At 34.9% G+C, this 14,720-nt stretch overlaps 1 protein-coding gene across 1 annotated transcript in view; it reads left to right on the top strand.

The window, feature by feature from the left end:
• The window catches only part of LOC106152755 (uncharacterized), a 36,632-nt gene that overhangs the window by 18,807 nt on the left and 3,105 nt on the right, over positions 1 to 14,720 (top strand). The window contains exons 3-8 of the mRNA XM_087006968.1: positions 5,214 to 5,282; positions 7,719 to 7,876; positions 8,102 to 8,256; positions 10,167 to 10,318; positions 12,089 to 12,316; positions 14,108 to 14,285. Coding sequence (XP_086863094.1) covers positions 5,214 to 5,282; positions 7,719 to 7,876; positions 8,102 to 8,256; positions 10,167 to 10,318; positions 12,089 to 12,316; positions 14,108 to 14,285 — 940 coding nt within the window. The remainder of the gene's footprint in view (positions 1 to 5,213; positions 5,283 to 7,718; positions 7,877 to 8,101; positions 8,257 to 10,166; positions 10,319 to 12,088; positions 12,317 to 14,107; positions 14,286 to 14,720) is intronic.

The raw sequence follows: 14,720 nt of genomic DNA, 5'->3' as shown, positions 1-14,720 counted from the left end.
GTGGTATCTTTAATGTATTAATAATGAGTGTTTAAGGGTATGCTTGGCTAAGTAGGACATGCACAGGCACATGCAAGAATGCGTGGCCATACGGCGGTGCATTTTAATCACCCTCACTGTGTCACCTACAAATGAGATATGTTTTGTTTTGCTAGGACAAAATATTATTTTGTTTTTTGTAATATCTGCAGGCGAACAAAAAAAATGTTTGTTGTCACTGATTAAGTCATACCCGAGTTGCATCAACTGTCAGTTAACCAAAGAGTCCACTGGCATACATACAAGTGCATGATGGAAGCTGTTACTGATACCTTGTTACATTGTCCATAACTCCTCAGGACATGAACCCGTGACAACCTCTCATTCCACAAGGTCCGTAGGTTTTATCCCTTCAGTGTTTGATTTAAGCTGATTGAAGTACACGTTTTTTTTTCGTCTAGATTGGAGCTGGTCTCTGCCATCGTCAACTGGCACAGATTTGAGTAAAGAAAAGTCATCTGTATCACTCATGTTAATGGGAGCTAGGAGGTAGTCTTTTTCATGGACAAAATAAAAAACATTTTTAAAACCTTCTTAAAGAAATTGCAGGTTTTGTTTTTGTTTGCAGTTTCATTCCATTTTGTTAAACATAGGGCACTTCAGATGAATGATTTTAGTCAAAAATTAGAAACATTAAAAAAAAACAAAAAAACATAAGTTCTGTTGGCACTGTAGCTCCCCTTTGCATGAGTAATGTCATCAGTTTTATCATCCAGGTACAACACCTTAACTTGTTTATGAGAGAATATTATTTAAATGACATTATTGATTGTATGTTCATTCAGTAAGGCAATGGTCTCTCCTTCTCTTTCTTTGAATAATGATTGTATTATTATTTTTAAAAATAGAGATGAGGTTGTGGATAATTGATGTTCAGTTATGTATGAACTGGTTGCTGCAGCCTTTTTCCTTCACTTTTCTATGACATAGTTTAAGACCTGGAAGAGAGAGATGTTTTGCTGGGAGATAAGGTAATGTCGTTAGACTTAAAAGCCAGCACTTAAGAATTGATAGCATTTTTGCCTGGTTTGAATGTGATAGAAAAGAAGTGTTTTAGGGAATCTCTTCACTGGGCAAGTCCCTTTTCTTGAACATTAATTAGTCTGTAAGCAAAGCCATTACCCTTAGTTCACCTTCTCCCATCTCCACCATTCTCCACTGACCAGTGTTATAACCAAGACTTATGGAATAAAATTATTTGCTAAGTTTTATAATTATGTGTGCGGACGTGGGCGAAAACGGGAGTCACCCTATTGAACGTAAGTTGGGAACTGATGAATGAAATTAAGTCAAATTAGTTAGAATGACGTAACACATAATTATAAAAGGTGGGGCTTTTGATATGCTTATCATGGTCTTGGTGCTGTTGACACGTTGTTTCCCCAAGTACCTTTATTTCAGAAATAAAGTTTCTTTATCCTTAAAATTCGGCCTCCATGAATGTTGGATGCTGTTTTAAAAGTTTTCAAGTCATTGCCGTAGCCCATGTCCCAATGGCAACCTCAAATTTGACCTACAAGATGCCCATCAGAGTTAAAAGGTGATTTTTAGACTTGGATGTGTTGATGGTGGCACAACCATCCCAGTTATCAGTGTTGTCAATTGTGTAACTGTAAGCACATTGTGCTCTGAGTTAATGTAGCAGAACAAATTGCACAAAATATGTAAGTAAATCAAATATGTTTGATGCAGATCAATGAAAGATGACAGGAATATGTTAATTTAAATTCTTTATTGTTTTGTTAATTTTTGTTTTACTTGGATGTAATGACGTGAATGACAGGAATATTGAATCATGGTATGATATGGTACATTCTGGATGTAACAATTGAACTGCTAGGATAGAGTCAGGAAGGAAGTGCCAAAACTTTCCTTTAGTTCAGATTGGAGGGTTTCAGTAATTGCAGTTTTTGGAGTCCTTGATGTAAGTTGACCTGAAAAACCAAAAAATGTAATGTCTGTTTCACAGTAATCCAAAATGACCATTGCACTACAATTTGGGTCCAAAATGACAACCGCTGTTCAATACAGCCATACATAGTACCTTAGAAATGGCCTCCATTTCAATCATCATTGCAAGAGTGACCCTTAACTTCAAATTCTAGCAAAAAATGTGTATAAAGATGCCTTAATATGATTGTAAACTGCAACTGGGTAGTTTGAAGAACAAACTTCATATATGCACTACGTTGCTTTATATTCATCCCTGATCACCACAATTTGATACTGGTAAACTGTGTTCTTTTGTTGTGACAGTAATGAATTAGAATTAAAGAAAAGTTTAGCAGTGATTGCAGAATTTGCAAGCATATTTACTTGTTCTTGAGGTTTCTCTATATTCCTGACTTATGGAATTGCTTGATAAATTTCTCAGAAGTGGAGATAATTTGACGTGCATGACTGTAATCAGATACCACTGTTCTTAGATGACTTGATGGTAATATGTGTTTGTCACAGCTTCTTACTGCAGCTGTTTGAAATTGAGAAATTGAGTGTATGTAATTTTGAGGTTAAACATCTTTGGTGATAGCTGCATTGGCATCATATTACTGTATTTAATGATGTGGGTGTACCCCAAAAATCCAGAAAGTTTTTGGATGATTACTGAGGTATACCTGTTGCAAAAAAAAAAAAAAAAAAAAGATTGTTTTTGAGTTTTGAAATGTCACATGATAACCTGTTGGTAGCTCAGTTCTAGGAAACCTGATGCCAATGACCTGGAAGCAATAACCAGGCATCTAGGCCGATTTCCAGGCCAATTTACGCCATCACAAGATAGTTAGTCAACTGAAGTGTCCTTCCAAATTTCATGGCAAAAATGTGGCAGCCATTGTGGCTTATGTGATAGTGGTAAAACATTTTGCCTTATCTTATTGCCCCCACCCCCCTTTCCCACCCTGGTCATCCAAAAAACTTTTTTTGATTATCATCAGATGTTGCAGCATAAAAATTGGTAGTGCAAGCTGAAATGGATCGAAGGCTGGGGCTGAACTGAAATGAATAGATGTTCTGTGGAGTATGTCAGATTAGAATGCAGGTGTAATAAGGTCAGATAAAAAAAGACATGTCCTGAGACCAGTTTTGTAAACAAATGTGTCCTCAAAGGTATGTTGATCCAGGCAGGAATGCTGTTGGACTCAGTGTTAGACCCTTCATTTCAGTTCACGTACACTATGAGTGTAATGTCCATTGTAGCACTTACACCACCAAGTATTTAAGTTTAAAATGATAGGTTAATAATGCCTTGTTAGTTTGATTGGGTCTCCATATCTAGATTGATCTAACAGGAATGATCCATCTTCGAGGGGTTTCTTGCTAAATGTTGCTTTCAGCCTAAGAGGCTTTTATGTCTGGCACGCCTACTGAAGCTGCTAAATGATAATTAATTACCCCTAGCAGCCTCAGTAGGGGTAACGGACATCTAAGCCGCTTAAGTTAATTGCAATTTAGCAAGAATCCCCTCAGAGACAGATCGATCCTTGGGTAATGATGTAGGTAACTTGATAAGTTTCAGAACTTTGTGTACACACATTGCAGAAGAAGTTTGGTTAAGATTGAGCTAAAATGCAAGATTATATATTAAATTGAATCATGGCTTGTAATGCTTTGTAAGGGATACTGTTTTATGGCTATTCTGTGGTCTGCTCAAGTTTTTTAAAGATATTTGCAAAGATATTATTTTAAAAAGTGAAAAAAAAAGCATTGTACTACAGTGCTGACAAATAAGCTTTTAATTAAGAGCAAAATGTATATTTAGGCCCATGCTTAGTTTACTTTTTGTCCACAACAAAGTACCTATCTTGACCCATGTCCTCTCTGTCTGAGAGTGACTGGTGTGACCCCAGATAACTGTTGGTAATCAGGATTATGCCATGTTGGATCAGTGTGGATTGCCATAAAATTCATAAATCTTTTTAGAATGGTATAGAGTTTTAAAATACATGGAAGGAAAAGAATTAAAAAAGAAAAACTTTCAAAAAAGAGAGAGAAGGGAATATCGTAAAACGGGTGAATAAAGAGTCACTGAACTGTAACATTGATTTAGGAGTAATGGGCTCAGATCAGTGTGGGAACTGTAGTGCTTGCTAAGCTGGGCTTGCTGTCGCTATATTGCTGAAATATTCATTTGATAACCAACAAGATGCTAAACACTTCAGTCTTAGTATTATCTAGAACAGTTTTGAAAATTGTAATAGAGAAACAACATAGATTGACTATCACAATGGAAGAGTTATGCATTGGTTGGGTAAATATGAATAGGATCTGCTTGACATTCTTAGAAACAAGTGAAGAAAGCTGGGAAATCATACATCATTTGGGGTGAGATATATTGATTAGATTTAATGACTTCTTGAAGATAACAATGATTTTCCAGGAAACCTTTCCTAGGCATAGGAAGTGCCTTGTATCATAGGGTCATGGGGAAAAAGAATAGTGGGTTATTTGGTATGGTTTCTGACCTTAACAGACCTACATGTATTGTATGGTTAATTTCACAAATATCTGGTTAGGAGATACAGTTATGGTGCATTGACCCAGGCATCAAGATTTAAAGAACAGAACTACACCCTCATCAGTTTACTCCTACCACACACACACACAGGCACACTGTAATAATGAAGTATTCATTGGCTTGGGTTTTTATTTGTTGGTTTTTGTTGAAATGGCTTAACTTAAAGAAACATGGCATATTTTGTTATTTAAAGCAAGGGAATAAGATATAACATTTAAGGACAATATTTAGTGTATGTACATTGAGACATAGGAAAAGATGAAATGTGAGAGAGGGACATCAGATCTTCTCTTTTGCTTCTTACTTGAAGTAATTTTAACTCTTAAAGTATCACTGGGTTATTGCCTATTGATATTGCTGTTGATGTACAAGGGCTGTTCATGTACAAGTATTTATCGTAACTGGTGTGCCTGAAGTTGTGAGAGTGGATGCCCAAAAGCGTTTTTCTGTTCATAATTAGATTTAGTTAATGAGTTTCAATATATATATTTTTTCATGTTATTTACCTTGAAATAATATGCTATTTCATCAAACTTTTCAAATTTCTATATTGTTAAATAACATTGCGTTGTGCTATTGTGCAATAAATTTATAAGAATGTGACTTAGTTGAAACATTATGCTATGTGTTTCATAAATGTTGAAATGTTTTGTCTTTCTAGTCACTGCCACCCAGCCACCACAGCGTCCATGGATTCCACTAGCACATCCAGAGAGGAACAAACCAACTGGTAAGATGGTTATCGTATCAGTTGATTGATTAGTTACGCAGTTTTGTCAGTGACTGTTTTTGGTGACTTTAAAGGCCGCATTCACAACAACGGACTAAGAAGTCCACAGACCAAATATGGCCGACCCACTTGAATACTTCCCTACGAGGAAGCTATTCAGTGTCTGTTAGCGGATTAGATGGCAAGCTTTTGAGTGGGTTGCCATACTAGTTAGTCCCTTGTTCTGAATGCTCCATTGGGGTTGATGGAGAGGATTTAGGGTAATGTGATATTTTTATGCTTATTCTAGGAATTTCAAAGAAGTTTTGCATTGTTTATCTCCTAACTAATCTCTCTAAAGGTTACATATGAAGTCAAAGATGATATTTGAAATTTTTTCTTTCTTTAGGTGCTTTATATGACCCTCAGTTGCTTTTGTCAGACCCTATTTAAAAAATTTTATACTATTGCACGAGCAGCAGTTTTATGACATATATTACTACGTCATTTGATGAACTTTAACAAACTGGAGGGTTGTATAAAAAGGTCAAGTTTAAGACCAGAAATATGAGCAAGATGCATTTTTACACCAATAATTTTCCTTTCCATGTGATTTATTTGATTTATTCTCTGGCCATGAATTTATTTGAGTTGTATGAGAAACTAGGAGGAGTAGGAGTGGTGCATATGTGTTACAGGGAAACTACACTTGCTTCATATATAACTTTAAAAAGAAGAAGTGTCCAAGAATAAAGGTAAATCTCCAGTTAAGTAAAAGCAGCCTAACTTAGCATGTTCTAGCTTAGCTGACTTTGATTAAGATTTATAACCATAGCCATTAGGGTGTCAAAATTAACCCCACTACTGGCAATTGGAATTAAGTCGTGATGATGATGACGAACACAAGGCCAGCCTGTGCCTTTAAATTTTGAGCTTACTGGGAAAGTGCTAAGTAGCTCGTGAAACACTGATCTTTATTAAATTTAACTACTCCGTAAACCATATTTAGAGATAATGGAAAAATAATCTTAAAACTAGACCAAAATTCTGATAGCTCAGCCTTTGTTTTTCTGATGACTTACACTGGTAAGAACTTAGTAAAGCTATCACAAATTGACAAAAAATGCAACATAAGATGCTAGTTATAGGGCTCATTTGATTTAAAATTATTTAAAGTATTTCTAGATATTTACATATAGGATAGTTTTTTTTTTTACAATATTACTGAGAGTGGAAGTGGATTTAGTTTAATGGAGGCTGCATGTCATCTTCTCCTGACTTTTTTTTTATCCTTTCTTACATTTACTAGTACATGCATAAAACCAGCAGTATATTAATGTCAAACAAAGGTGTCAGTAGCTCTAATTGCAGATGACTGACAATTTGAGCCACCAGCTTCCTTGTTTTTGCTTTTTAGTTTCCTTGTCATTCATCCCAATCATAATTATCCCTTGGTTGTGAAATATGAATGCTGTCTCCCCTCAGCAGAATGTGACCCCTCATGCAAGCATATTGCCAGTACATATGTATTGCAGAGGGGACACATTTATGTCAGACCATTAGCATAATGGTGACAGTTTTTTTGTTCTTTTTTGACTGTGTAGCTCCTACAAGATAAAGGTGGTGATATCCGTCACTTCTTTTGCAAGACTTGGGTCCTTTAACAGAGTCTTTCATTATAAGGTGACCTTTTCAGAATGCAATAACTTGCAATTAAATGTGTCATTACTGAGAAAATGGAGACTGTCAACACAATGTTCACAATCAATACTAGATGAAACATGGAAGGGAAGAGCAGTGTTTCGTTCTCCATGGAGCAATTGCTCAAATAAACAGTCTGTCAGACGTCAATATGGCATTGGCAACATATAATACACCCAAGCAACCTTTTGTGATTACCTCATTATTTTTATATATTTTATTTATCAAATAACATTAGTTTGAAATAGAGCAGAAATGTAGAGTTTTTAAGCCTACTATTTATTACAGTTTTAACAAAACCTATTTTGACAAGAAAATAAATGCTCTTTTGTAATAATGCTCATGTCTGTTAACCAGGGCTTTTATGCAGTCAGCATAACACATGAAAAGAAGTGTGATTGTATTCTCTTCTAGACTATTTTTAACATGATATTAATGTAAATTATAAATCAGAGCCCAATATAGATATCTAGGGCAATATGAGGTTCTTGTGTGATCTGCTTCTGAGAGTGTGTGTGTGTGTGTGTGTGTGTGTGTGTGTGTGTGTGTGTGTGTGTGTGAGAGAGAGAGAGAGAGAGTCAAACTCTGCGAAAAGGACTTTAAACAGTATCAGTTTTGGAACACCCAGTTTAATATGTATCATTTTCTGGGAAACATACGTGTCAATACTGTCTGTTGTCTTTAGAGTTGAATCAGTGTAAACCGTCTGCAAGGTAATGAAGGAAACTTAACCCTTTCTTTTCTCATCTTTTTCAGCCATTTTTACTGTAATGTGTTACAATGTTCTCTGTGACAAGTATGCAACACGCCAGCTTTATGGTTACTGCCCAACATGGGCACTAAACTGGGAATACAGGAAAAAGGGAATACTGGAAGAGATTCGCCATTACAATGCAGATATTATCAGTCTACAGGTAATTCAAATGCTTAATGCTGGTAAAATTGTTTTCCACATTTTTTTGTCATACTGAAAAATATACATTTACAAATTTTCTCCTATATGAATTGCAAAATTTTAGTAATTTAAAATAATCAGATATCAGATTTTACATGAAAAAAGATAGTATTAACACAAAATTATATTTTGTGAAAAAGTGTTTCAGCTGAAAGAATAACTGAAGATATGTTTTTACTTTTAGGAAGTAGAGACGGACCAATTCTACAACTATTTTCTTCCTGAGCTGAAGCAAGATGGTTATGATGGCATCTTTTCGCCAAAGTCACGGGCAAGGACAATGAGCGAACAAGACAGGAAGCATGTAGACGGCTGTGCCATTTTTTATCGTACCTCGAAGTAAGTGGCAGTATGGTAAAGCTGGTTTTGGTTGGTTTTGAGTGTCTTTATTGTCTCCGGATACATCAAGATACCTCCTTCATTGTGCAGAGGAAACGCAAGGCACTCATTTGTCACCAGCTTTTTTGTTCTGATATAAGATCAAAATGTCATGTAACTCCCTAGATATGAACTTAATTGCCAGTTTCATTTTTTTTTTCAACTCCTTTGAAGTGAATTTGTCACAATTGGAGTGTAAGAGCAATAGTAGCCCCCCCCCCCTCTCCAACGCAACATTAATTGCTTGCATATACGCACCTATTTGGCAGCATGTATGTAGGATATGTTACTTGTGCATTGTGTCTATTTTAAAGGTAGTTTCCAGTACTGCTGGTCAATGCTGGTATGGTTAATATACAAAAAATTATGCATTCCTCCAGTATTGACTGACCCATATTAGTGCAAAATAGATTTGAAGATTTTGAATTTTAGATTTTTAGGTTGGAGAAATTGAAGGCTTATTTGCCCTTGTTGTTGATTTGATACTGGTATTTTGTAGATCATTCATGACAGTTGGATCAAAATTGATATCATCCACAGGATATTGCATCTTGTAATCTTCTGTCACAAATCCGAGATAATACTCTTGGATTACAGAATAGTAGCCCTGGAAATCTTTCAGCATGTTTTTACAGTTATTCTAGAACTTACTCATCATCCAAATGCATTGATCTGTCGATTTTTTTAAAAGCTGTTGTCTAATGGAAAAAATAGTCTCGGAGGTTTTGACAAGTAAAAATAAGTTACTTATCTTTTTTTTTTATATAATTTTATCAGTGATTGTCTATGGATAAATTGCTTTGGACCAAATGCATCAAGAGAAAGAAAAAAAATGTAAAAATTTGGCAATCTGCTCTCCAGAATTGGTATACTCTTATGATGTAATGATAGTACTTAAATTTGATAGTCTGCACACAAGTGTAAACAAAACTGAACAAAATTGAGAAGCTTCAAGTTATTGATCAGTATTGCCTCTTGCTTATAATCTGGGGGCATTTTATAGGGTTCATGCATTGGGTGTACTAGAAATGACATTTGAATAATAACACTGGATGGAACCTATACTCTGGGCAATTTATGATAGTTCAAACAAAATTGTGAACAAAACTGAAGGAATTTGAGAAGGTTCAAGTCTTTGATGGACTGAAGTTTTTGCTTGTAGCAAATGGTGTTTATACACTTTCTGCATTAGGCTTGTTATTTGATTGAAGATACATGGTTATATAATTGTGTATAAGGAATTTTAATCCTATTATTTTATTGTAAGCGTGCAAAAGTATGTGTGTGCTTATCTTTATTTTATGCTGAAAATGAATCCTGGATTGGAGACACTGGTTCTCAGTATGTTGTGTTGTGAATGAGAAGCAGGTTGAATGAACTTGAAGTACAATGAGGTAGATTGAACTGGGACATTGTCTAACCTGTATTTTAGTGAAGCATGTTATGAGATGCATAGATTTTTTTTAATCAGAACACGGAATTGTGTTATAAAGACACTTTGTGAAGTTAGGATTCTCTGACATAGATAAGTTAATGAGTCGTGACCATTGGGGAAACTTTTGGGGAAAACTTGACATTGGTTCAAAATTTTTCATACAATTTTCTTCTGCTGGGTAACAGTGTATTTTGTGCAGGGTTGTGACAGATGCATATCCACAGGAAAATATGGCAACTAATATACAGTAAAAAGATAATTAAGCAAATATTTTCAGGAACAACTAAAAAATCATTTCTACATCCATCTACACACCGACTACATTTCAATGGAATGCCTTAGGTAAAGCATGATTATGTAATGCTTTTTTTTTATGTACTTTTAGTTTATTTATTTATTTTAATTAAATATTAATTACTATGATATTTCTTTGCAGATTTGGTCTCAGTAAAGAATACTTGATTGAGTTCAACCAGCTGGCTATGGCTAATGCAGAAGGTTCCGATGACATGTTGAACCGAGTAATGACCAAAGACAACATTGGTTTAGCTGCCCTGCTAGAAACCAAGGAGGGAGTCTTTGAGAATGGTAGGTACCATAATAATAATTATAAGAAGAAGAAGAAGAAGAAGAATACATTCAGCTAATATACAGAAGATGAATAAACAATTAGTTTCTGTCATGAGCTATTGTCATAGTTTGATTCGGAGTGGCTCCATATTTCGGCACCATATTATCCTTTAAAAAGATAGAAACTCGAGACTGTTCTTTTTATATGCATTTTAGCATGACTGAAGAACACCCAAAAGAGAGAGAGAGAGAAAAGGAATAAAAGAAATAAATGAGATAAATGTCATGAAGCATCTATAAATGACATCAAAAATCAAGATGCTGTTTTTCCAGATATGACAAAATGACTTAGCTTTCAAATACATAGAAATGTTAGGGTCTTAGTTTAACTAGTGACCACATTTGTTTGTACATGTCTATACTTCTTACATATTCAACATGAAAAGTATGCAGTGCCATGGAGGTTGACAATAAATCCTCATTTGAGTTGGGGGTGGAAATGGATCTCAGGAGAACCCAAATGAATGTTGATTCACTTGGCCTGTATTGATATGATGTCTAGAATGTCACTAGATATCCTTCATTAAGCCATCAGTTGTCTCTGCTTGACATCAGTTCTTAGCATAAGCATGTAAGTAGCCACTGCATAAAGGTCAACAGAGTGAAGCTGAGCTTAAAGGTTCTGATTAAACCCAAAGGAAATTAAAGAGGAAAGTCCATTTGTTCATTGATTATTTTACTTGATCATATTTGCCCTAACCTATGTATCTGTGCACCATTCTGTTATTTATGTTTTAGGAAATTGGATCTTAGAGTTAATTAATTAAAAAGTTTAGTGCATTTCATGTGAAGTCATTTGACCTAGTGACAGAAGTTAAATTGAGTTAAAATATGTTTGAGTGCTCATGAACAGAGTAGTGATGTGGAAATGTCCTGTACTCTAGGTGTTCCCTGAACCAACTTTGCACAGGAAATTGTATAGAGGGCAATAGTTGGTGTGATTCTGAGAAAGCTTTTCTTCGCTGAAAACAAAACTGTGTGATAATTAACTCTAGGATTAGTTGGCCACACTTTCAGAAAATGACCACCACTTTGAAAGCTTTTTGAGATAGATTGTGAAGGGGAGTGGGTTGAGTTAAGTTGCTGCAGTTTTCAGAAAAATGTTCAGCTGTTAATTTCAAGAATTATGGAACATAAAGGTCCATCATCTTTGTCATCATCATCATCATCATCAAAACTATTATATTAATGAAAAAAAAATTATGTAACAGTTGATTTCCCCTCCTGTGCCAGTCCTGCTGTGCTGCTCCTGCCAGTGATCAGAGCTTAGGAAGAGGATTGATTGTAAGCCACACCCACTTGGAAACAAAGACAGAATTAACCTTTTGACTCAAAACTCTTTTGATTATTTCTCTGTAGGGTTGCTGACTTAACTTGCGTAATTTGTGCAGGAGACCCATTAATAATGTCAAGGATAGAAATCTGACATTATAGATCAGACAAAAGTTTTCTACTTAAGATACCAAGGAATTATTTTGCTTACAGACATCTCCTTTTAATCAACAAATTTTCAATCTTTTGAATATTTATTATTATTATTATTATTATTATTATACTGCTGAATTATTTGCAGAAATGAAAATATCTTCAAAATATGCTGGATGTGATGGTGCTCCAGTTCTAACAGATTGTGTTGATACACAGAATCTGTTTGTTTGAAATTGATGATGATGATGGTTGATACCAAAGTTTATCCTAGCCTCTACAAATATCTCGTGTTTCTTACAGGTCTCCCGTCAGAAGTACGGCAGCCTATTTTAGTGGCCACAGCACACATACACTGGGACCCAGAATTTAGTGACGTCAAGCTCATCCAGACAATGATGCTGATGTGGGAGCTCAAGAATATCGTCAAGGAGACAACCGTCAGCTTCCGTCCGGGCTCCAGTGGTGCCACAGAAGTCAATTCCATTCCATTGATTTTATGCGGGGATTTTAACAGTTTACCCAGTTCAGGTACGGTGAATTTTTTAATAAAAAAGTTAATTAAGGTTATAAAGAGACTAAACATGTTTTTTCTTTTCTTTTCTCTTAACCTTTTGACCCATTGAAACATTTTGACCCTTCATCTAGGGCTTTATATCATGATTGACTTTTTGATGTTTTAAAACATCACTGCACCCCCCCAAAAATAATAATAATAATAATTTTTTTCTAATTATGGATAAATGTGGGTCATAATCTTAGTAATCATGACAGGGCTAGCTGAAAGTACTTGGGGATTTCATCGTTTCATTTGATGCAGACTGTGGTAGGAAATGAATCTTGTTTGCATAACTGATGCCCCATTCGTCCCATAAAGACGGTACATTTCCATTTTAAGCTTGAAATATTACAGGAGCAGACTAATTTTTGCCCAACATATCATAATCATGTTGAAATTTGTCCAGATGGTAGAAAGTGTGAAGGCAGTCAAGATGAATAATACCTTTACCATTATAAGCTTGACAGGGGGAGTCTGGCAAATGGATGTGGAATTTAAGGAAATACGACCACAAAAGATGGTGGCTTATGGTGCATAATGTGACTGTCATGATGATATAGTGGGGTATACAGACAGAGATATCTCCTACTGGCCACTACTACAGTACTACAAATTGGGGGACAACTTATTAGGCTCTTGATAAATGACGAGTTTTACTCTTCTGAAATCTTTTTTTTTTTTCTGCATTTATACACCTGCTAGGTATTGTTTAACCGGCTTAACTGGTCACATTTTCTGAAAATATGTTTGTTTGTTTTTTTTTAATATGAATACCTTTCAGTATGAAAATAAAATGATTATCAACAAGGTAGGAGGGCACACGATTCTTTGTTTTGAAAAGTTGATAATTCAGGGCTATTTATCAAGTTGAATACAATCTGGCAAAAACAAATTAGGAATGCTTGGCTGCTATTTAATCTGCATTTTTATTGTGGCAAAGTGAGTTACGTACAAGCCTCATTTATATAATAAGGCATTATATATCACCAAGAGACATTTCCACTGTGAAATATAAGTATTTGATTGTAGCCTCTATTACTCAGATGAAAAATTCATCAAGACTTCAAGCGGGAACATTTTTGTTTCACTTAATTATTTATTAGTGCCTCTGAGAATAAAATGAAATCTAAAAAACTGAATTCTAGTAAAATCTCATCAAATGTATAATGCAAAACCTAAAAAAATGCAGAGGTGGGGTGGGGGTAATAGAATTGTCATGGCTGACTTGAAAGGTTGAAATACTGCGTTAAAAGTTCAGTGGAGGAGGATGTGATTACTTTTTTGTTGCATCATTTATCTGGAAAATTCATTTCCCCCTTTTAAGAATTATTTTAGACCGAGTTGAAACTTGAATGATTGATGTGTTGTTATTTCTTTTACTAAATAAATTGCATTTGCTAACAATTCTTGAAGAGATCCTTACAAAATGTGGGACCAGCATATAATTTAGTTTCTGTGTATAAAAAATACTATTCTCTAAAAAAAAAAAAAAAAAAAAATCACACTGAAATTACTTGACAGTGGAAGTTATAAAGAATTATTTTAAGCTGACTAGAACTTTGAATGAAAAAAGTTTTGTGTTTTTTTAGTAATCAAATTGATTTTGACAGCAGTTTCTAAAGAAAGCCATGTGAAATCTAGGACCAGCATATATATTTAGGGTGCGAGTTACAAACCTTTGTTTAAGGCAGTTTAACTCATTAATATTATCACTTGATGTAATGGAGTAGTTACTATAACCTTTTTCACGTTGTGTTTTCCAGGTGTGGTGGAGTACTTGAATACAGGGATGGTGTCCACTACTCACCTTGATATGAAAGACAAAGGCTACGAGACCTGCCTTCAGAAATTCCAGTGTGGGGAGTCCAAGGACATCTATACACATAGTTTTAAACTGTCACAGGCCTACTCAGAGGATGTCATGCAGTATACAAACTACACGTAAGGGGTCTCTTGGAACACATTTTCTAAATTTTTACTTCTGAAGTTGCATTGCCAGTGAAGATTTGACAAAATAACTAAGTACTAATCCAGCAGACTGTTTTATTACAATTTCTTACCTCAAGAAGCCAAAAACATGCCTCTGTCCTGCCAACTGTCTTGGTAATGAATGAATGATATTTCTTTTCTGTTAGATTGTCTACTATTGATTAGAATTCATATTCACACAGTCTTCTGAGATATTATGAACCAAGGAAAGTCAATATTAGTCTACAGAAAACGTCTTAACACAATAACTATTGTTCTATAAGTATACTGTATGGCTCTAGTTCACAATTTCACAAATTTCTGTTATTTTTCATAAAAAAATTTACTATTTATATTGTGCGATCTGTGAGTAAGTGAGCCACAGTTTCATCACTGAAATTGAAAAAA

The sequence above is a fragment of the Lingula anatina genome, chromosome 2 (assembly GCF_051362555.1).
Source record: "Lingula anatina isolate TDL-2025a chromosome 2, LinAna3.0, whole genome shotgun sequence".
NCBI lineage: Eukaryota > Metazoa > Brachiopoda > Lingulata > Lingulida > Lingulidae > Lingula > Lingula anatina.
This window is presented reverse-complemented; position numbering and strand designations above follow the sequence as displayed.